General features: G+C 30.0%; 1 protein-coding gene across 1 annotated transcript in view; it reads left to right on the plus strand.

The window, feature by feature from the left end:
- Positions 1-23,161, plus strand: part of LOC124357141 (spectrin beta chain-like) — a 167,905-nt gene that overhangs the window by 138,883 nt on the left and 5,861 nt on the right. The window contains 7 exon segments of the mRNA XM_046808626.1: positions 111-215; positions 1,706-1,818; positions 2,513-2,583; positions 12,494-12,592; positions 14,346-14,513; positions 19,818-19,911; positions 22,072-22,251. Of these exon segments, the coding sequence (XP_046664582.1) occupies positions 111-215; positions 1,706-1,818; positions 2,513-2,583; positions 12,494-12,592; positions 14,346-14,513; positions 19,818-19,911; positions 22,072-22,251 (830 nt within the window).

Below are 23,161 nucleotides of genomic sequence, written 5' to 3' on the forward strand. Positions count from 1 at the left end.
AAAATGATTCTATAACTAAATTAGTTATTTTATATCTAGTTGTAAATGCTATTAGTTTATTTATTTCATATGTAAGATCCATTTATATAACATTTACATTTTTATTTCAGATGACGATCGATGAAGTGGAGAACCTAATAAAAAAACACGAGGCATTTGAAAAGTCTGCTTCTGCACAGGAAGAAAGATTTATGGCCTTGGAAAGGCTAACAACAGTAAGTTTTGTTAATTTCAACATATTTTTTAAGTTTTTGATTTAGCAGATTATAGATGAACTTATTTATATCTATAAACTTGATTGTACCAGTTACACAAGGAATAAATCATTCAATACTATTAATTGAGCCATGGAAAAAGTGAGTGCTCGGACTTCCATCTTATTCTTTGTAAGGTAACAAAGGTAATAATTAATAAACCGAAAGATCTGATGATTAAATTTGGTCCAATTTAAAAAGTCAACCTTTATTGTCATAAGGTGAGTTTTTGTTATCTAAGGTAGCATAGAAGAAATCCGGAGTATATATTTAACATAATTACCTCTCCTCTTTCCCTAATCCTGCATCTTGAAGTAATTGTTTGATAAATGTAATGAAAATTTATATATCTCATTCAACTCATACTTAGTATTTTAGTGCTTAGTGCTTATTACAGCTAAAATCAGGCAGAATGACATCTGACATTAAAATTGTCTGGTTACTTCTGAAAAGTTCCTTATTAATAGATGCAATTAGCCTACCAAGGTTTTATAGCCTGATCTCAGTTGAGTTAGCTTAGGTCAATGTCTTATATGTATAGAGCTTGACGAAAACCAAGAGTATGAAAATTGCGCCTTAGACTGGGCAATACTTATATTGCCCAGTCTGATAGAACAAAATATCCTAGAGTTCTCTGAGATGAATAGAGGGTGGTCTTTGAGTTCTTTGAGGTGCACTCTTAGAATCAAGAGAGTGGATTTGTAAGAGAGTGAACATTGATGCATTAGTATTTCCTCATTGTTAAAAAAGTAACAAATAAAATGAGTTTTTTTACATTTTCAGAAAAATGTATAGAAACAAATTGGAAAATAATGAAAGAGAGGACAGAAATCATTGAAAAGGTTCTGATAGACACAACACTAACCGTTCATTCCACCCTACTACTATGCGTAGGAGGATGGGTAGATTACTTGACGTCACACACCACTACCTCAGTTCCTATAGCTACCTCAATGAATCATGGGCGTAATTCCTCTGAGGAACTGAGACACAGCATAATAAAAACAACATAATTACTTTCTACACTATACACGTAAAATAGGGCCAATATTTATTTTGATACTTTGTCACTGTTGTGTTGTGCAAACCAATCAACGGAGTAATTCCCCTCAAAACACGACTAATACTATTAGATAAACCGTTGATATTTCTCAAGCACATAACCTACCTTGTGTTGTGTTTGTCTCCTTTTATCCATTCAGGCGAAATTTTTAGTAAAACAACTTTGATTAATTTTCCTTTATTTTCGTTCTTACTGCCACCAGTCCCTCACCTAGATGGGTCTTGCTGTTTTCCTTGGAACAACTTAATTTAAAACTGGTTTCACTCAGAAATGTTTTCAAGATTCAAGATCTTTATTGGTCTTTAAACACATTCAATAGTGCAATAGACTTCGTCAAGTTACTAAAATTTTCTAACCTGTTGAAAAAATTATATGTTTTTATTTTCAGTTTGAACTGAAAGAACTGAAAAGGAGACAAGATGAAGAGGAGAGGAAGAGACAAGAAGAACTAGCAGCTAAAACACCACCTCCCACCTCACCTCCAGAACAGCCTTCCGACAGGTCAGTCACTGACATTGTTGTTTCTGTTTTAACTTCAATGTTTTAACTAAAAGTTCCTGAAAAATGTAAAATGTTCTTTTAGTTATTCTTTGTTTCCTTCTCCTTCAAATAAACTGTATCCACACAACTCCACCCTGCCATATATGTTTTTCTTACTGTGGAAAGAGTTAAAAACATTTATCTGTATAAATAAATCAAAATCAGTTCTAATTTATCAATTTTACTTAATTTTCAGGTTAATTGAAATATTTTAATTTCATACAAGGGCTGAAATTATGGTTGTTTCAGTTTCTTAGTACTATCAAGTCAGGTGAAAAGGCTCATAAAAATAAAATCCAGAATTTTTCTTTAAGATCAGTAATGTGGCAAAGTGTATAATGAAGTATTGTTATAAATAAACGTTTTGTTATAAATAATGTTTGTAAAAATACAAACTGTTCCACCTTTTTAAAAATTGTTTTAAACCTCCTTCCTCCCCCCCCAACTTCAACCATTCCCCCAACAATGACCTCTGTTTAAAATAAATTTGAAACATACATACAACATGTTTCTTAATAGTTACAAATAAATAAATAAAAATAGCTGCAAATATCATACAAATGGTACAAAATATATTGAACCAAAATTTGTCAGTTCTCAGTAAAGCCTGTAGTTAATGGAATTTTGTATGAATGTGTCGGTGCTGTCTGTGCAGGCCTGACGGAGAGGGTGTGGCGGAGGCTGAGGTCCAGCAGAACGGAGAGAAGGAGGCAGAGAGCCGCAAAGGTGAGTTGTACTTGGCTGTACTTTAGAACTGCTTACTAGAGTTGTACACCAGACATCATACATCATACATCAGAACTGAATAATTTGAGATATTACAGTTAATGTGTAATACTAGGGCTACCTTGTATGATGTCTGAAACAATGAATTTAAATCACAGCTCTCCTGTGCCACTTATGTGATATTAACGAAATAGTTGATATTAACACACTAATCTGTAAAAGTTGGGCAAAACACATGTTAGTTCTTTTGTTGATGTAGAAGATATATTGGAGTGCTTTGTTGAAAGTATTCCACTGTGTAATATAGTCTTTTAAATATAACAAACTAAAATTACAAATCAAGCCGTACAATTCACTTTATCCATTTTGTGTGTCATCAAGTAAATACAATGTAGTTTCATTTTTTTTAAATTAACTAATCTCATTAAAATTAGAATATGTATGATAAAAGTCCACTTACTTTAGTATTGAAACTAAATTGAATTATTATTTATACTTAATCTGTACCATTTAGGGTGTTAAAACAGAAAGTAACAAGTAAAAAATATGCAATTTTTTTTCATCTGAAGATTAAATTACAAGACTCTTTCAAAGTAATAATATTAATTTTTCTATATCATAAAATTAATGCAGTAGTTTTTAATGTTTTTGACAATTAGAACAAGTTAAAAGACAACCCAATCATAGCCAATTATTACTGCGTAATTGTTAAATGTGATGTCCCAAGATATTGTGATAACATGAGAGGTTAAACTGAATTATGGTATTCACCAAGGCTTGTGCTGTAGACTTGGAAGTATTATGTCAATGGTACATAATGTTAATAGTTGTGTATATTACTTTTTGTTTCTGGTTAGAATTAGAATTGTTAATATAATTATGTATTTTGAAGAACTTAACTGATAGGAGAGAGCAAGGCAATTGAACACCTGTTTGTAGCATATTTTCAGTTAAATGCAACATTGGTCAGGAACTGATCCAAGTTTTGGTGTAAAGATCGTTGCATTAAATTACTAATTTTTGATCAATCACAAATACAAATGGGTGGGCTGGGCCATTTTCAGTGTTTTACATTGTATTTGTTAGGAATTCACTTGTTATTCATTAATTTAAAAATAAAACTAGTCAATATATCTCACATAATTAAATTTATTTTTTTATTAAAAAATTGTATTATTGGAGTGTTTGATTTTGAATTTAATGAATAACTAAAATAGAAGAAGCATCTAAATGAATTCAGTAGTTATATTTCAATAATTAGAACTGAAAACTAATTTTAGTGACAGCCTGGTACAAGGTTGTAACAAAACAGTGAAGTTTTTACTGTTGCTACAAACAGCTGTTAAAATGAGATTAGAATGGATTGTCAGGAATACTTGTTACAGAAGACATGCAACTAACCGCACCATCTGTTCCTCTTCTGTAACAGTATTGTAAAGGGAGGTCAACCTAATAACTAATTCTACTCACTCTCCAGTGTTATATTTTCCTTTAAATCTAACATGTGTTTTGCCAAGCTCTGTGAATACTAGCACTTCATGTTGTCTGTCTGTATCTAGCGTGTCTACCCACATTCTTGTAACCAGGCCCTGTACAGTTCTGTCAATCTCTGGTGGAATAGCATAAAACAACCCATACAGCATACATTCTTATGGACTGTTTAGAATATAATAGTACAATTTAATCCATTATCATGAAACAATTTTCAATTAGTAAAATGTTTACAAACTCTCTTTCCTATTGAATGCTCATTGTTTACAATTTTTTTCAATAAAAACATGTCTTTGTTTTTTGTACTTTATTGGTTTTTGGAAATCATTGTTTTTGTGATTTCATAATACTGGCTATTTTAAAGACAGTGAGAATATACAGGGGTTCAGAAAAAAATGTTACAAAATTCTGTTGACGATAGTATTCATCATTTCAAACAAAAAATTTCTTTAAATATAGGTTGAAAAGGGTAGTACTTATAAGCGAGTACAACCACAATAAAAATATTCTTACACAAGCCAGGAGTAACAAACAACTGATACCTCTCAACTGTGATATGTTTGGCGCACCCGGTCATGCTCGCTTATGCATTGACGGATTTTTTGAAACAAGTACTGTTGGAATTATAATAATATTGCTCAAATAGTTGGTGTCTTGTTTTTATAAATATTATGGTATTTTTGTTATTTGACTAAAATTTTTCATAAGATGCCATTTTGTTAATATTACAGAAAATAACACAATTATTTGTTTTTATTTTTCACTTATCTGTTCAAACCTATGTGCCAAATTTGGTTTATTTAGCTTAACTAGTTCTAGAGATGTTAATATTTTTATAAAAATTACAAAATGGCAGCTAGTGGCTAAACAACACGTTTCTCTACTTATATATACAAGACACATTTTGCTTGAAATGATAAATACTATCACCCACAGAAGTTGTAACTTTTTTGTGAATAACCTGTATATTTTTATATTAGCACCAAGTTTAGTCATAGCAAGGTAAGCAGCCATATCAGAATACTGTAAAAAATTCATACTGTAACTTAAGAGCCGGCTCTAGAGAAACAACCTTCACTCTTCTCCCGTAAGAACAATGTTAAACTTCAAACTCTTTTATAACCTTTATTTTAATAGTTTAATCGTAGAATCACAGGAGATGTCTTATGGTCAATACACATTCAAATTCTTTTAGTTTTTTCAACATTTGTATTGGCTATAGTATTAAATGTTAATAAAACAAAACTTTCCGATACAGTTTATTTTTTGGTTTTGAAAGGCCTCGTTCAAAAAATAAACCATTTGGGATGTTTTGTTTTCTTAACATTAAATACTATTTAACATTTTTTACAATTGCTCCAAGAGTCTTCAATTTATATTGGCTAGTTATACAAAAATAAAATATTTTAGTATTTTGTTGTTTTAATACTCAAAAAGTACTTACAACAAGAACAGTTTTAAAGCGCTTGGATCAATATTTATTATACCTTTAAAATTAGACATCTCCCATAACAGCTCTTAAACCGCTATTGAGGTATTAATTTTTTAATATGTTAATGAAGTGAGATATGGCATTTTCATTGGAACCTTTTTCTTACTTTACTGAAGAACAATTCCAAAAACTTACCTTTTGAGAGTTTGCAAACATTTTTCTTTTGAGATGATTCTATCATTTTTATTTATTGCCTTTGTTATTTCATCTAGAACTATCTTATCATATTCCTTAAAGTACAGTGAAGAATTTTAAAGTTATTTGCTCATACATTTAGAGATCTTCATGATTAAATGACTGTAATATCCTTCAATGAGTTACCGATAAACGTTTCTTCTTTTTAATTACAACTCAGTATATGAGTTGCTTTGGCCAACTAGTCATAATAATCAGTTGAAGCAGCACTAACGCTAAGCTAACGGCAAGAGCAAGGGTAGACACGACAGCAGCGCGTCGATGTTCTTGTTTCTCTGTCCTCTCACTTGTCTGTTTTCTGACCAAGCTTCCGTCCGCAAACCCCCCACCAAGCTTCCACTCTCGCCTCCGGAAAAGTTACCACCAGGTCAGTTTGCCAGGACAAGCAAAATCTATTTCCACGTTCACCGAGTGGTAGAATTGTTAGTTATTTCGTTTTGTTTCTATCTTTCACTTTATCTTTTTGTTTTAAATTTAATTTCAATCCACTACGTTTGACACAGTTGATATTATGTTTCTTTTGCTGTTTAAGGCTAGTCTACTAATTAGTAAACATTATTCAAAGCCCACGTGTCAAGTTCACAAAAACATAGCAGCTAATACAAAATTTTATGGCCTATTTTCATACACTCAATGTATGGTTGAATAAATTAAACAATGAACAATATAATCATCTTTCTGTTATAGTAGTATATTTGTTTCAATATCTGAAGGAATTACAAGTTTTTTTATAAATGGGATAGTTTTTTTAATTCCATATAATTTTCTTCTTGATACGACGTAAATCTCCAAATTATCTTGCATATTTACTGTACAGTTGCATAAATAAAGCTGTACTGTATGTATTTGAATAATTTTTAATAACAATTTGGAAATTTACATAAACAAATGTAAATTAAAATAAGAAAATTAATTAATAAGCAATCACAAAATCTAATTAATTACTTATAGTAGTTTTGGTATGGGCAGGACAAAAGTAAAAAAATATCAAATTACGACACATATTGTGTTTTCTTAATTCAAAGTTTTTAACAGGTTGTATTGGTTGGCTTTATATTCATATACATTATTAAATAGAGATATTCCTTAGTTTATATTGAGATCCTTTTAAAATGGGAAATTATTATCTATTAGTTTAACACCAAACATTTTAGTAATAATGTAAACACAAATTAATGTCAACCACCTTCTTTACATTTTTTTAAACACAGATTTTAATAATAATTTTATGCTACAGAATAGTATGTCTCGAGCTTGTCCTGGAGTGTAATTTTCGCTTGGCTTTCCGTTTGGTTGCTCTGTGGTGGGTTGCTTGGCTTGTTGTGTTCCTGTCTTGTGTTTTGTAGAATTTAGGTTGAACATCCTCATGTAACTTGTTTAAGTTAAGTCACAACTTCAGCTTTATACTAACCTTGGTATAGATTTTTAATGGAAATTGTTTAAAACTGTATTTTTAATCTTAAGACAAATAATAGTTAACTAAATCACATCCAGATTTGTGTAAAAAACTTACTAGCTCTGTTTGAGTTTATGGCTTTTGTAAGGATCTTATCAAACAGAATGAGGAGATTCAACACAGTATCATAATAGGAGGGGTGAGGGATATTTTGTTACTGTGACACTAAAAGAGTTAAATACAAAATTACAGCCGTTTCATTTGGTTTAGAAAGACTTGGCAATGTGAAAATTTTTGACTGAGAAAATCAGGTATTTATAACAATGTGGTCACCCTGAACGGGATGAATCATCAATGTGCTTGTCTTAGCCATCCAATAATCTTCAAAAGGGAGACTTCCAATTTAAAAACACAATTTCCTCACGAATGGATTGCCACAGAAAAACATCTAGAATTCAAATAAAGTGTTATTTTGTCATTTGCATTAAAATATATTAAAATAAAAGTTTAGTTTTTATGATTTCTTATTTCAGAATATTTTTTTCCCTCTTGAAGCTAACAGGAACATACAAATCTACACTGCAAAGGAAATTAAGTTTTTTATAGATTTGCACATAATAAATACTCTGATGTACCAAAGTTTATAATGTTACAAGAATGAGTTTGATTACAACAACAATAAAATATATTTGTTAAGCAGTTATCCTGTTGCTCCAAATAGAAGCATTTGTGTTCCAGTATCAATATGAAGAAACATTATTATTTTTACCTCTTGAATGTGTTCTTGGAGGATCTATACATCTTCTTTTTTCAACCATTCTATTTTGCTTCAACTAACTCTCTTCTTCTTGGCCCTCATTTTCATTAGTAACTAGTATAAGTTCACCAGCTGTTTTACCTCAGTGCCATTAGAAGGTTGTTAACTCATCTAAAGAATTACAACACTTTTCTTTATATTCAATGTATATTGTTTCTGCAATAAAGTATATTAAATTCTCTAACATGATTTTGGATCTGAGACGTAACAAATAAGTCAAAGGAGTCAAGCAAATCAAATGTGTCAATAGGAAATTGTACTCTAAATTTATTTAATCAAAACGATAGTACTTTTGTTTTTCATTAAAGCCGTTGATTGTGATGTGTAACTTTTAAACTCACACAGTTTGTGAATTACAGTAACAGTGTTCAGTAAAAAAATGATTGTAATTTATGAATGATTTATATGTATTATATTATTATAAGTTTAAAATATTAAACAACAAAGTTTCATGTAAGACAACTTTCTATCTTAGATCAAATTATGCTAGAAACCTTTAAATTTTGTTACTGCTTAAAATTTTTAAAAAGATCATATGAGCTAACATAGCCTAATTAATACAACTACCAAAATTGAAGTCAGTAATTATTATTGAAGAAACACATATCACACTTTTTGTTTGTGTAATCTTATGACTTGTTATAAATAAGGCTGCATGGGGATGTTACATATAGTTAATTCAACACTGTGTTAATACTAACTAAAAATGTGTTAATTAGTTCAGATTAATTTAATTTAGTTAGAGTACACGTTTTTGTTGTATCATTAGTTATAATTTAGTATCAAGAAATGTCACAATTTTGTTAAAACTGTACTATACACACAGTAAATAGCACAAGTTGTAATTTAAGTATTTATTTTGTATTGATTTATTTATGCTTGGTCTTAGAAACTCATGTTTGTCTTTACAGTGCTTTTTGGTTGTTTGGGTGTAAATTACTTTGTTTAACTATGAAATTAACAATAAAAAATGTCTCTTTGTTAAATTACAAACTAAGAATAGTAATATTTTATTCAAACAGTCTAAAGGTTTTGGCACTATATACTGTATTTATTTTCTAATTTATAAAGAATCTAAATTCATGCTTTCTTCAAGGTCTCTTTTATTCTTATATTAAATTTGAATCAATTTTTATTTTTTGATTTACCTAGTTACTTGTCTTAGGGTTTGTAGAAAAGTTATTTTTGACACCTGCCACTAATTAATTTTGCATGGATATTTTTTCATTTTATTTTGTAATTAATACATAATAACTATAATTAGAACTTTGGGTATAATTGGTGATATATAAATTACAAATATAATGAGTGTCTATTTTAGATCTGTTACAATTGATTCTTGTTCATTTTTAGCTATGTTTGTTGTAAGGTTTAGATGCAGAATAAATTAAACTTTGTTTTCATCATTGTTGTAATAATGTTAAATCGTTTGAAAACACTGTGTTTTTAGCACTTAGCTGAAAATAAGTTTTTTAAGAATATTGCTTTTTAAAATGTCGCTCATGTTCATATATAGAAGTTACTAACGACAAGCTGCTAAAGCTTAGCCTAACTGTAACGGGGATGGTAAACTGGTCCTGGTGATGGTCTTACCCTTGCCCGCTTCTATGCGCCGGTAAGTACACGTGTAGTCACAGATTTCACAGTTTAAAACAGACCTAACACTCCACTAGCATAATTATTAATATTTCTCTGTTAATTTTTTGTGTTATACCTCCACTTATCTCATCTTATTCAATTTTGGCTGAAAATGTGCATAAATTGTCCTTTATAATTCTTAAGCTTTTTTCGGCTATAACTTAAAGAACGAACAAAACCATAACAAAGATTGTGACGACCAAACTTTGATTCAGGTAACTTTCATGTTTATTTTCTTAATAATAAAATTTGTTTAGTCAAACATGTTAGCTCCATATGTTTATGTAAAATTTTAATTACTATTCAATTATTTTTTAATTGCATAAAGTTACATTGAACAGTACATCGCAATCATCAATATTGATTAAATCTAACATAACATAAAAATGCTATCAACAAAATCACATTTCATATTACCTAAGAAGAAAAGAACATGAACAAGAAAAGTCATTTACATTCATAATTTAAAACCCTCTGCCAGATAGGAAATCATTTCATTCATAATAGGCAACTAAAGATTAGTGCTTATTAGGTACTTGACAAATTGACACTAATTGATTATCTAAAAATATTTTTGTTCAACAGTTATAGTTAAAGTTTTCATTAAAGCTTCTCAAACTATGATACAGAAGACTCATGTACAAAATAATTTTTATTAAATTTAGCTTGTAAATTAAATTTATTAATATATATCTACATTCTAGCAACATTCATGGTCTAAATCCTTTTTTTTAATCTGTAAATTTAGGTAAATTTATTCGCACCACTTTAAATCAAATGATTAAAGTAGCACAAACTACATCTCCGTCCAACTATGTATTTGAAATTAATTTGTTGTTTGTTTAAAACCAATTAATTGTAAAAACAAGTGAAGCCAAACGACATAATAACAGATAGACTTTTTGAATTTTCTAGAAATTGGACATACACTGTCTGGTCTGTAAAGGCAGAAAGTTCATGCAAAATGTCACTAGCAGAATGGACAAATGTTGTTAATAAATTGTAGTATAAAATTAACTTATCTAAATCAGCTTAACTATGTTTTTATTCCTGTTGAAAACAGAAGTTTTTTAGACTGCAACTCCTGTCATACATTTTGGAAATAGGTGACAGAAGATCAGTAGTTGTGTAACCATCCGTTAGTCAAAGGAATTGATTTATGTGATTAATTCCATTTAAACCGTATTTAATGATCAATAAAGTAGCTTATCTTATAGAGCATTGTGCTTGTAGGTTTGTATCATGCTAAACTGGTGCTGCCTTGGGTTTTGTTGTCTTGTATGAAGTGATTTCTCATTATATAATCTAAAGTCTTGTAATCAAAGTTTCTGTAATTTGTGGTTCTATGTATTTAGAGGTGGTTTTAAAAAAAAATTTCAGTATAAGTTGCGCAAAGCAATAATTGCAGCACATGTAAAATGCTCCAGTACGTTTTCATTTGAGAACTATTTAATCTTGATTGACTATTAGCACTTTATAGTTGTTATACCATGGTTCCTACAACTCCAACTTAGTAAACTGTAAAAAATGTGTTAAGCTAAAATATGTTTTAAAAATAAAAATATGAAAACTAATAAAACATAAAAGGTATTACACTTTTCTTTCTAACAATAGCGTTCCATTTATTTTGTCAGTATTCTTTTAGTGAGATTTTTATAGTTTGATGTATTGTCTGCCCCAACTAGCTTGAGTACTGATACTCAACTTTGTATGTTGCGGCATTGCGCTGAATTATGTTATACAACTTTTTGGTTTAGCAGGCATTTCTCAATACCCAAGCTTTCTAGGTTTGTGAATTGGAGGTCTGTTTTTATTTATATTTTACCAGTGGATTGTTTTTGATCAATTTGGTCCAGTTTTAAACTTTGAAATTAGTGAATTTTATGTACTTCAGCATGGTTGTTTGCTTGTTGGGTTCTTTGGCTATCCAACCTCACAATTGGTTCAAGTGGGATCACACTTGTCTTTTAAATGCGGTGTAGTAATGTAATTTCTTGTTAGTCAAATTATTAAAGTAAGATTTCTCTTCTAAATGATTTTTTTCATTATGAAATTATCATGGCATACATTTTTAAAATTACATAATTGAAATTTATTTTTATTTTTAATAGTTCTCAGAAAAAGCCGTAATTATTATTTTAAGTTTTAACTATTTTAGTGTAATGATAGGATATAGTGAAAATCTACCATGCATCTATACTAAAATTACATTTAAAACACAAATTGTAATAAACATGGTTATCTTTTAAAAGTGAAACAACAGTCTTTACTGAAATAGGTACCGATTAGTTTAAATCATATTGCAGTAGTGTAGCAAATTTGAAGAAGCACACTTGGAACACCATTTTATGTATGACTGGTTTATGGTTTTACAATTCCAGTTTAATATATATGTCTGTTAGTGTTTGTCACACAACTAAAAACTGTTCAAGCTAGCTACAGAATTTTAATTTACTTTGGTTGTTTTTATATGATCTGATTATGAAGGGATAAAAAAAAAAACTTTATTTTGTTTAGAACTTGGATCTATGATCATTACACATCAAATTTTATAAAAAATGACAGTAAAAAAATACATATTTTGGATAATGACCGAGTAATGGCCACAATGGATGGTGGATATTTTGCTTTACCCTTATCAAATTGTGGATAAAGATTTTAATTAAGTTGTTAATCGAACTCTGTATTTGAACATAACATATTTGTACTTTGTTTGGTCAATTCATCATTTTAAATTAAGTTTTATTTTTATCAGGAAAATAAACACATAAGTTTTTTCAGTAGTTTAATTATTTAAAACAAAGTGAGTTGGAACAAGCAGATAGTTAGTGTAGCAGTGAGTGCATGAGTTGATGAGCATGACAGCATGAGTTGGTCCTAGTGATGCATGGGGAGAGTCCCGCGGCGGCGGGTCCACCGCCCAGCCCCGCCCCGAGCCCCCAACCCAGCCCTGGGCCCCGCCCTACCACCAGCCAGACAAGTAAGTTGCAGGTTACTGTTTGTTATCTTGCTCTCTCGCTGTCCTGTCAGCATGCCCTCCATTTGTCTCTGCTTCTCAACCAAGTCATTAGGTTATGTTTTCCTTTTACCTTTTAAATAATGAATTTAATTTGTTATAATGTTATAGTTTTTTGTAATAAATGGTAGCTAAAAAGTTGGCTTAGTGAAAATTGCAGTGTCTGCTTATTAAAACACATTCAAAAACATTCTAACATTGACTACAGTGAACAAAATAATAATTTGTTTCTATAAATTGAAATATTATGTTCAAAATATAGATCTTACTAAGAATCCCATTTCAACAATATTTTCAAAGGTTTGGCAGTGTTTTTTTTTCTTTTTACATTACATTTTCTGTAATTTTTTTTCTTATCGTCCATTAAGTTTTATATAGATTTTTTACAGTATTTATCTCTAAGAATATATATATACACAAAATTACAGCTGTTTCATTTGGTTTAGAAAGACTTGTCAATGTGAAAATTTTTGACTGAGAAAATATAAGAAATATATATATATATAAGAATATATATATCTTTCAGTAATATCACTCCCTCTCACTTACTATGAAGTAGTGTTAAGTATTATTAACAAAAAAAGTTTTGTATTTCTAAAATGATTATAGTGCTTCATGTTAAGTTATAACAAGCTTAACTCAAGAAACATGTATTTGGCCTCGTAATTTTATATGACTTACTTTAATAATCTTAAACATAAACAAAACTAATTGAGTGAAAGTGAAATAACTATGTATATAGTTCCTTATAACCTTTTTTTGAAATGTATCAAAAATCTCTTGGTTATTAATTAGTGTTTTTAGAAATATGATGAAGTAAAATAATTTATCATCAGGCCTTAATAGAAACAGCTATATAGTGTCTGCTATATTAAGGCTAATATAATAATACATTGAATTTCAACTTTATAGGCCGTAGAAAATAATATGAAGCAATTTCAAGTACTATAGAGTAACTTTTTTAAAATTATTTCTTTTTCTAATTTTGGGTTAGCTATTTCAAAACATTCAAAGCAATATTTAATTTTTATAAGCTCCAAATTAAGGCCAAATTAAATATGAATGTTGATATGTTTTCTTTGAGCAAAGTGATTGCCATAGAGATACTTCAGCCCATCTGAGGTGTCATTAAAATTGTTTAAATCCAACAATATTTAAAAGTTTTGGTGACTAGGACCCCATATGATCCATTTTTTTGTATTGTAGATATTTGAAAGTTGTTTATATATTTGTGAAATGTTACATTATTTCAAACATTATATATTTATATTATTATTATATATAAACATTACATATTTCAAACATTATTTCAGTAGGTCATTCAACTATAACCAATATTATCAAAAATGAAGTTGAATAACATAAACATGATCTTTATCCAAAATAATCCACTTTGAACATTTGAATCATAAGCAAGTATCGGTTGCAATCATGTATCCTTAATATCCTTATCATAATACATGTATCCTTAAAAAAGTAAAATGATATAAAAACTCCATTTTCAAACTACATATTTTAGTTAAACCAACATCTACCGTTTCCTAGTATGCTTAAATTTCCATTTTATTATTGAACATATCTGAAACATGTAAAGAGAATGTCTGATTTAATCCGAGTAGTTTAGCTACAATGTTACAGCATGTGTGTGACTCGATGCATGTGCCCGTGTTGTCTAGAAGTGTTGTCGCTTGGTAGATGAGTGTTGTGTATGTGCTAGTTCCCCGCCAGAGCACAAAGGACACGGCAGGATCAACTCTGGGACGGAAGAAAGACCGGTCACGGTCTAAGTCCCCCTTCAGGAGTTTCCGATGGAAGAAATCAACTCCCAAAAGTCCGACACAGACCAGTGCTAGTGATGATGAAGGCAATCTGGAGCGAGCCGCAGGTAACCCTGACTGCCAATGGTGCTGGAACTGATAACGGTTACAATCACTTTCTCAAAGCTAACTTTATTTTCACAAACAACAGATTTTTATTGTTTGATCAATTAAGCAGCTTAATGCACATTTTAGAGAGATGCAGTTTTTTCCGTTTTGTCAAGGATCTAAAAGGCTGGAAATTATTATAATTTATTTAAAATATTTAGATTGATGTTTTTAGAAGATTCTGGTCTTTTACAACAAGTAAAATAGATATTTTTAGACAGTGGCGGAAAGTATGCATGTATTCATGAAATTTTGTACAATTAGACGTGTTTGATTTGTTATGATCAATGCTTATAAATAAAAGATGCAAATTTTCGCTAAAAATTCTTGTTTCAACTAAAATCACTAAATAAATATTTGTACTATAAATTGAAATCAACTTTTTGGACCAATGCAATGCTACCTGTAGGGGAGAAAATAAAAAATCTATTTGTTCTCAATCAGAGGAAGTATATTGATAAATGAATTTGTAGAAAACATTCCAGAAAATAAAATTGGTTTCTAAATAGTAGGTCTGAAGCTAAACTTTATTGTCAAGCCAATGATTACTCTTTACTACTTAACAATAATGGTAGAATATATCAAAGAAATCAATTTTCAAAGTTAAAAATTGTAGGAAGAAGGTCTTACTCAAAATGGACTCTGTGTAAGGCTCTATCAGGAAATAATTCATTATTTATCTGAATTACCAATTTATATAACTATGTAAATTTTTACAAATTATATCCCACTCCAAATACACATTATGTAATTATATTTTATGCTCTTGAAGTATAACTGTTAAACACTTTTTTAAAATTTCATAGTTAACAGTAAAGAGGAGTTTTGATCTGCTGCTTAGAAACCTTTTGTGTTAAATTCCAATATTTCATCCATATTGCAATGGATTATTCAAGCCCACGTAATAATTTGTTTGGAATTATGCACCATACTAGTTTGTTATTTTTCTATTAGATTTCAAAGCTGAGTATGTCCATCTCTAATTTTTTTAATTGGTTTTTGATTGGGTTAGTTTTTTTATTGTAATAGCCCTTGAAGATAACTTCCCAAAGACATTTTTTTTTATTATTCCACAATAAAATTACAACTATTTAGAAAATGTACTTTGGTTAATTTTGTTACCAAACTCAAACAGAATAGTTGAGTACAAAAATTTTGGTGTGTATGTGATTTATGACTGGAGGAAATGACATATTTCATAAATATAAAATACGTCACTCTCTCATTTAGTTTCCATATACGTATATTCAAAATTTCCAGCCTTATCTTATTTTATCTCTGTGCCTTATTATAAGATTCCCCTAAATACTACTTCAAATTCAATCACTACATTAAAAAATCACACCAACCGATTGTGATGTGTCTGAAGAAGATAGCCTTGCTATTGGAAGGCCTCACAAAATAAAAGGTTATAAATGTTGATTAATGTGATTTTTAAATGTAGTGATTGAATTTAAAAAAGGTAATGTGATTAATTCAAAAAATTGGTTTCTGTCTTCATGAAAGCATTGTAATTAAAAACATTTCAAAAAATGTATATAAAAACCATAACTAAAAACTATTTCAATCACCTTAAGACACAATTTGGTTGTAATAATGCTGGAACATATGACAGTGTTTATTTTAATATGAATTAAAATTAAGAGAGCCATTTTTATTATACTATTTAGTGATTTCTAGTGAAGTCTCTACTGAGTTTGAGTAAAGTAGTTCCCAGTACAGGCAGTATCAGTAAGTTAAATGCATGGTAATGGAATGTTATTTTATAATATTTGCTACCGTTGTGTATTGATTTGTGAAAGTGCATCGTATTGTAATGTCAGTATTTCTTATACTTTCTACAACCATCTGAAGGTAGGTGCTTAGAATAAGTAACTATGCTTCATAAATAGTTTTTTATAGCTGTAATATCATTTCATGGAATATTTATAGACTATCATTTTATGTCTGTATCATTATATGCATTTACTAAAATTAGTTCTTTTATCATTATCTACATTAACTTGTGTTTCACCACCTAATTTTATAAGTTTTTTTTAAATTTTACTTATGTAGAACATATTGTATCATTATTAACGTAATAAAAATTACCATAATCTGTTAAGATCCGAGTAGTTTATAGCAGCATAATATAACTCAGGCTGAACCTGCTTTGCCATAATACCATAATCTCGTGGGTTGGCCTTTGGTGTCAGATAGAGCTTTTTAACAAACCGTAGATATCAGATAAAAAGTAAAGAGAGAAGCCAGGCGGGAAAAAGAAGGTGACAATGTAAGCTGGATATTACAAAGCGGTTCATTTAATGGCTGGATTGATGTGCCTCGCCAAACAGTAAAGTCGTAATTAATGATGGTATAATACGAAGTAGGAGAGAAAGAAACAATTGAAGTTCACCTTGCACAGAGAGGTATTGGAAGGTGTATAGAGTACATGAACACCTGCTTCATGTTTACCTGCTGTCGCTATCAGTTAATGAATGTATCAATAGTTGCCAGCTGGTAGCCAGCCGCAGCCACATGGCTTGTCGCGCTTACTCTTTTCACAGGCTTAGCCTCCACGGTGAGTTCTCTCTCATAAGTAACTTTACAAATATTAAAGATTGTCGTTAAGTTGTATTGATTTCTATTAAAAATAGTAAACATTCATTTTTAAGTCTTTCTGAACACCAACTGTACCAGTCTTAAATGCAGAGGAAAGTGAAAATAAAGTATAAAAGAACATCTAATATTATGTCATATTTGACAGTTTTGTGTTTGTTGACTTCTTATTATCACTAGACATGCAGAAGTCTATTTATTTAACTTTTATAAACTTTATAAGGCATTGTACACTTGTTCTACACTCCTAAATATAAAGAATCAGTAATACCTTATAATAATTACATTAATAATGATAATGAATAATACAGTTTGTAATACGTTCTTACCTTCGTAAAATAACATAATTAACAATTCTAAAATAATTCTGTATGCAAAAATAAGTACTTTTGTAGTTGCTTAGATTTCTTATCATTTAATTTTAAAGAGCTGTAAGTAATCAAAAGAATACTCTTCTTTAAAACGTACTATACATTTTTGTAAACTAATATTTAAAAACTATCATTTGAAGTTACATATAGCTCTTTAGATGGCCAGTTGTTGAGCAGTTATTACATAGACAGGTTTTTACATAGCTTTTAAAATCTTAACACAGGTGATATATAGAGTAAGGTGAACCAGTTACCAGGTTAGTAAAACCCCTATATTATTTGTTTTTGCTTAGTTTTAATATCCAATCTAGTAACATAACTGACCAATTAAATCCTGTATGACAGTATATACTCAGATTTTTACAAAATTGCTTGGAGTTAAGGGAACTTTACAAATAAAAATTCATCAACTATTTAATTACATTATCTATCAAACTTCATCAAGATTGATGTCAAGTTTTTATTAGTATACAATGATTATATGACTAACATTTGTTTTTAGTGTCTAAAACAAAATGTCGACTCAATAACCAAAGTAAAAATTTTAAATCTTTATCATAATAAACATAGAAAAATTTTGTTTGCATAACGTTTACAATAAAAGTGTACTAGATTTTTAAATAGAATGACAAGTAAAATAAAATATGTTTTTCGTAGGACTATGTATTGAGGCCGTATAATAAAAATAAACCTCTACTGGTCTTTTGAAGGCAGCATACCTCTGCCGTTATTGAGCTGAATTAATTGTGCCACTTAGCCCCTGGGGAAACACCTATTCACAATTTATAAGTCAACAATTCTATTCCAACAGAACTATTTCTTGTTATACACCATTATAAAGGTTATTAAATTCTGTGAAAATCGGTTATATTATAAAAAGCAACAATCGTAAAAGATTTAGTTAATGAAATAAGAACTTAAATATTAGTAAAAAATTTTTTTCTTCAGTAATTTTGTATTACAGATAATTCCGGTAGTTAAATGAGCCAGCAACACAGGGCAGAATGAACTGGAAGTCCAGCACACTGTTAATGGAGTGATGTTTTAAGTGTTGTATACACTAATCCTAGGTAGCAGCACAGGGCAGAGAGTTATGGTATAGCAGATCATGGAAATTTGTGGTGATTACAATTATTTAAAAATACAAATAATAATTATAACCTCTTAAAAAAATCTGTCATTACTCATTCTAGCAGTAGGCATTGGGAATATTTTATATAATATGCTACCATACATATTACACCTTATAATGACCAATACATTTTGTATAAAGTTTATAATATTAATATTTATATTTATCTGAGGTTTTTTATACTTTTTCTTCACAAAAAAACTGAACTTAAAATGTATTAAACAGGATAAAGTTTTATTGACTTTCAAATTTATTGGAACAAATAGATTAATATTTCATAACAGTTCCATTATCTTCTAAATGAAGTGTGTAAATGTTAATTATAAAAACATGTGGCGTTTCTTACAATTTCAAAGAATCTTAATATGTCTTAATGTTATATTTTTTTTATTTTTTGCTTAAAAAAAATTATAATTACAAATATGTTTACTATTTTTGTTAGAAACTATTTTTCCTATTTTGTGTTTTATATCGAATTTTTTCCCAATTCTTTGGTTCATTTTATCATAATTGCCCAAAAAACTATTTAAAATTATTTTTATGGAGCAATATGAAATTTCAACTCTTGGTAAAAAAATTTAACATTGTAAAAATAAAAATCTATTTTTAATTAATTTTATAAAATAATGTACTATTCATAAAAAATTAACTTTGTCAATTTAGAATAGTTTAATCTCCAATTTGGTCCCAAAATCAAAGAGTACAAGTTAAGGTTCTATAAAGTATAATTAATTGATTAATTTAACTATGTGAAGTGATATTTGCTTCATAGACTGCCAACTATTGTGTTTTAATTGTGGTTGGATAGTCTGTTTCTGTAATAGTTCTTTTTTCTGTACGTAATGTGAAGATCTCGGCTGAAATTGTTTACTACATTATTTCAGGCTAGGCTCACCGCAGATGAAAATCAAATGTCTGATTTACGACTTGAGCCCAGGGTCTATCTACTCGGCTGCCATATACCACATTTAGTGTTGTGGTGTCCTCTATGTTTTAAATATTACTGTACATTATACAATATTAAATTTTGTACTTTTGTGATGAAAAATGTGTTCTTTTACGTGTTTTAATCTTGTAGATATAATTTGGTACAAACAAAAAAGTAAGTGTTGGATTTATAGTCAGAATTATAGTATTGTATGGTCTCTGTCTGCCACTTGCAGAGAGGCCGAGTCCCGCTGCAGAGGAGAGTCATCTAGAAGGGCTTCTGGTGCGCAAACATGAGTGGGAGAACACAACCAAGAAAGCTTCCAACAGGTCAGCACACTGTCTAACTTTTTAAAATCCTTAAGTTTTGGATATTACTGCACTAATTTGGTGAATATATAATAGTAACAATATAGTAAAAACCTCAAAAGGACTTTGATTTGTATAAATGACAGATTGAAAATGAGTAGTTCACAATAATCTTTTTGTAACTGATAGTATAATTTTTTGATTTTGCACCGTTCTTTTTCTATAAAAATCAAGATGACTGTCAGTACAAGTAATTTTTTAATACTTAATTCAATGAATTTAATTTTGGATTTATAAAAGAAGACGAATTATTAAATTGAAGGGTTTTCAAAAAGTCTACTAATTTGTACTTATTTTAAACATTAATAGACATTGTAAATATTGCAATATTTATTTTTTTATCCAAACACACTAATTTTTACATTTTATGCCACACATAATATATTCATTCTTCAATTGAATGGTTTTGAAATATCAATTGTGTCCTTAACTCATGTTGACGAGAATATTTTAAAATTGTATATATGTATTTCACTATTGTTTCTTTGATATAATTTACTTGCATGCGTGCATGTATAATTAATATATTTATATAAAATGTTTGTATAGAGGTTCTATGAACTCAATTTTAAAGTAATGAAGAAACGTTATAGTGCACTATGGTATGCAACTAATATGTCCATCATTATGAATCACTCAAAGTATCCCTTGTAGGAGATAAAACTTGTCACATTATGAAATATTTGTGCATGTTTCATAGATAACTGTTAATGTGCTGAGTTTGTTATGTACAGTTAAACTAATGAGCAAGACAAGGACTACATGACAAGAAAAATGTTGATAACACCAGTCCTTCAGTTTTTAGATTTATAGATCTAGGTGGGACAAGAGAAGAATACAAAGTAGTGGGAAAATTCTGCTTTTGCGTAGGAATGTCTAATACGTTTTTTGTAAAAGATGTATTTTCCTTTTTAACCTGTCCCAGGGTCAATGACCTGTTTTAGCATATTATAAAATCTAATAAGGGCAGGGGTTACAACATTAATTATAGAATATGATTTCATCAAGTTGTTCTTAAATCAAAAAGCCAAGCTTAATGGAATTCTTCTCCAATTAAATTGAATGCTAGTACAATTTTCCAACATTTAAACCATTAATTATAACAGGGTCTGGTCGAATTCAGCAGACTCTTATATTTAGTGAGATTGTGAGCGACCATGCCTTAAATTTGATTAAATCATTAGTGAAGCAGAAATAAGGTATGGTAGCGTACCTTCCATAATAACAGATCATTTAGGTTCCTACTAAATTTGTCCAGATTTCATCAAATGATCACTATGATTCATTGAATACCTGGCAATATTACATCTCAACCTACTATCAGAAATTATCTCTACCCTCCAAAAGTGCTATTTTGGGTGTTAAAATTATTTTTCTGAATTCTGTGGAGTCATAATATAGGAGCTTAGGTTAAAACAAAGAAGGTTTGTTTCTCGGTTAAGCTGCTGTATATCACAAGTGGTCTGCCTTACCCTATATATGTGTTGATATACTTCAGTAATATTAATGAAACATTATTTTATCCTAACATGGTGCTTAATCATAATTTCATTTAACTTTGCCATGGGACACACTGTTAATAAATTGCCTTGTCATTGTGAATTTTTGCTATTAACGTGAGATAGGATTTTTACACACTAAACACGTTGAGAATAAGATGTACATTACATTAATGGTCAAAACGTAACAGTGCTTAGCAAATCACTCACTATCGGAGTATTTGAGTTTAGGAAGGAACTGCATGCCCCTGCAGCTGGACTAATCTGGTTCAAGGGCACATGGAGGGGTAGTTGACTGAGGATAACCAAGTGACTCAGTCTTATTTGATTTAAAACCAAACTCCTGCTTACAATTGTATAAAATGCTGCAATTTGCTTTTTCCATGTATGTGTGTGTTCCCATGTTAAAATGTCTACAATTAAGCAACAACAAAGTCAGTTAACCTGGTGGTTGACCTGAGTCAGTCTGGCTGGTTACTTAAATACATTTGATGAGTTTACTCATCATTAATTGGGTGTGCAAGTGGAGTGTACACAGTGGTACAAGACACGAAGCTGCTGTTCTACAAAGATTCTAAGGCTTCACGAAAGCTTTACACCAAGTGAGAGTGTTGTGTTGTAGGTCATGGGACAAGCTGTACACAGTGGTACGAGGCACGAAGCTGCTGTTCTACAAGGATGCCAAGAGTGCCAAGGCTTCACCGGAGGTTTACGCCAAGGGAGAGACGCCGCTAGATCTGCGTGGTGGATCCTGTGAAATTGCTGCTGACTACACCAAAAAGAAACATGTATTCAGAGTCAAGTAAGTTTTATTTCATTTACACTTTTTTTCTAAGTTTGGCAAGATGTACCTAAAGTGGACTAATGAATACAATAAAATGTGGGCGTAGTTCGGTCAGGTCCCATTTATTTTCCTTCAAATTGAGTTTGTGTTCCAGTTAATTTGTCTATTATTACTCCAGATTTGGTTAGCTGAAAGTGGTATTGCCAATCAGAAAATGATGATGAGCCTTTAGAAATTACTATGATAATGTGAGCAATAATTGTCAGGGTGGCTACCCAACCAGGAATAAGCCAGAATTCTTACTGAGAACCCAGAAAATTTAAAAAATAATTTTTCTGTCTCCAAGAATTAAAAAAAATCAAGACTTAATTTGAGTGCTCCTTAAATCAAGAAATGATTAATCTCGATACATTGTATTTTAGGCAACGTGGATTGTGAATGAAGATCGACATAAATTCACGAGCTTCATTTGAGGGTTGCTTCCTCTAGTGTAGTGGAGTTTATTTTGGTTAGTTCTACTTCTGTGCTGTGGCAAGCCCTAAAAAAAATTTTTTTTTTACTCGTAACATTGCATTGGACAGTGAAAATCAGCTTACCCATCGTTCTGGAGTTGGGCTCTAAACGAGCGGTACTTATTAAGCTGTTAAGCAGCAGAGTGTTAGTGACCGCGGTACAAATAGGATTTTTGTATTTAAGTATTATTCAGTCGAAGTAGTGAGGTCTCCGGAAAAAGTTATCCAACTCTTAATCTTGAGTGAAAATAGTATTTTGAAAAGATGTGTGTTAGATAGATAACACAGGCCTAAAATGTACAGTATTCACCCTATAAATAGGCTTAAGAGTTCAGTTTGTTGAATAATACAGTATGTTTGATGGTTTGATAAGAGGTACAAACCGGTTGTTTGAGTACACCAGAATTTCAGTCAGA

Source organism: Homalodisca vitripennis, chromosome 3 (assembly GCF_021130785.1).
Source record: "Homalodisca vitripennis isolate AUS2020 chromosome 3, UT_GWSS_2.1, whole genome shotgun sequence".
NCBI lineage: Eukaryota > Metazoa > Arthropoda > Insecta > Hemiptera > Cicadellidae > Homalodisca > Homalodisca vitripennis.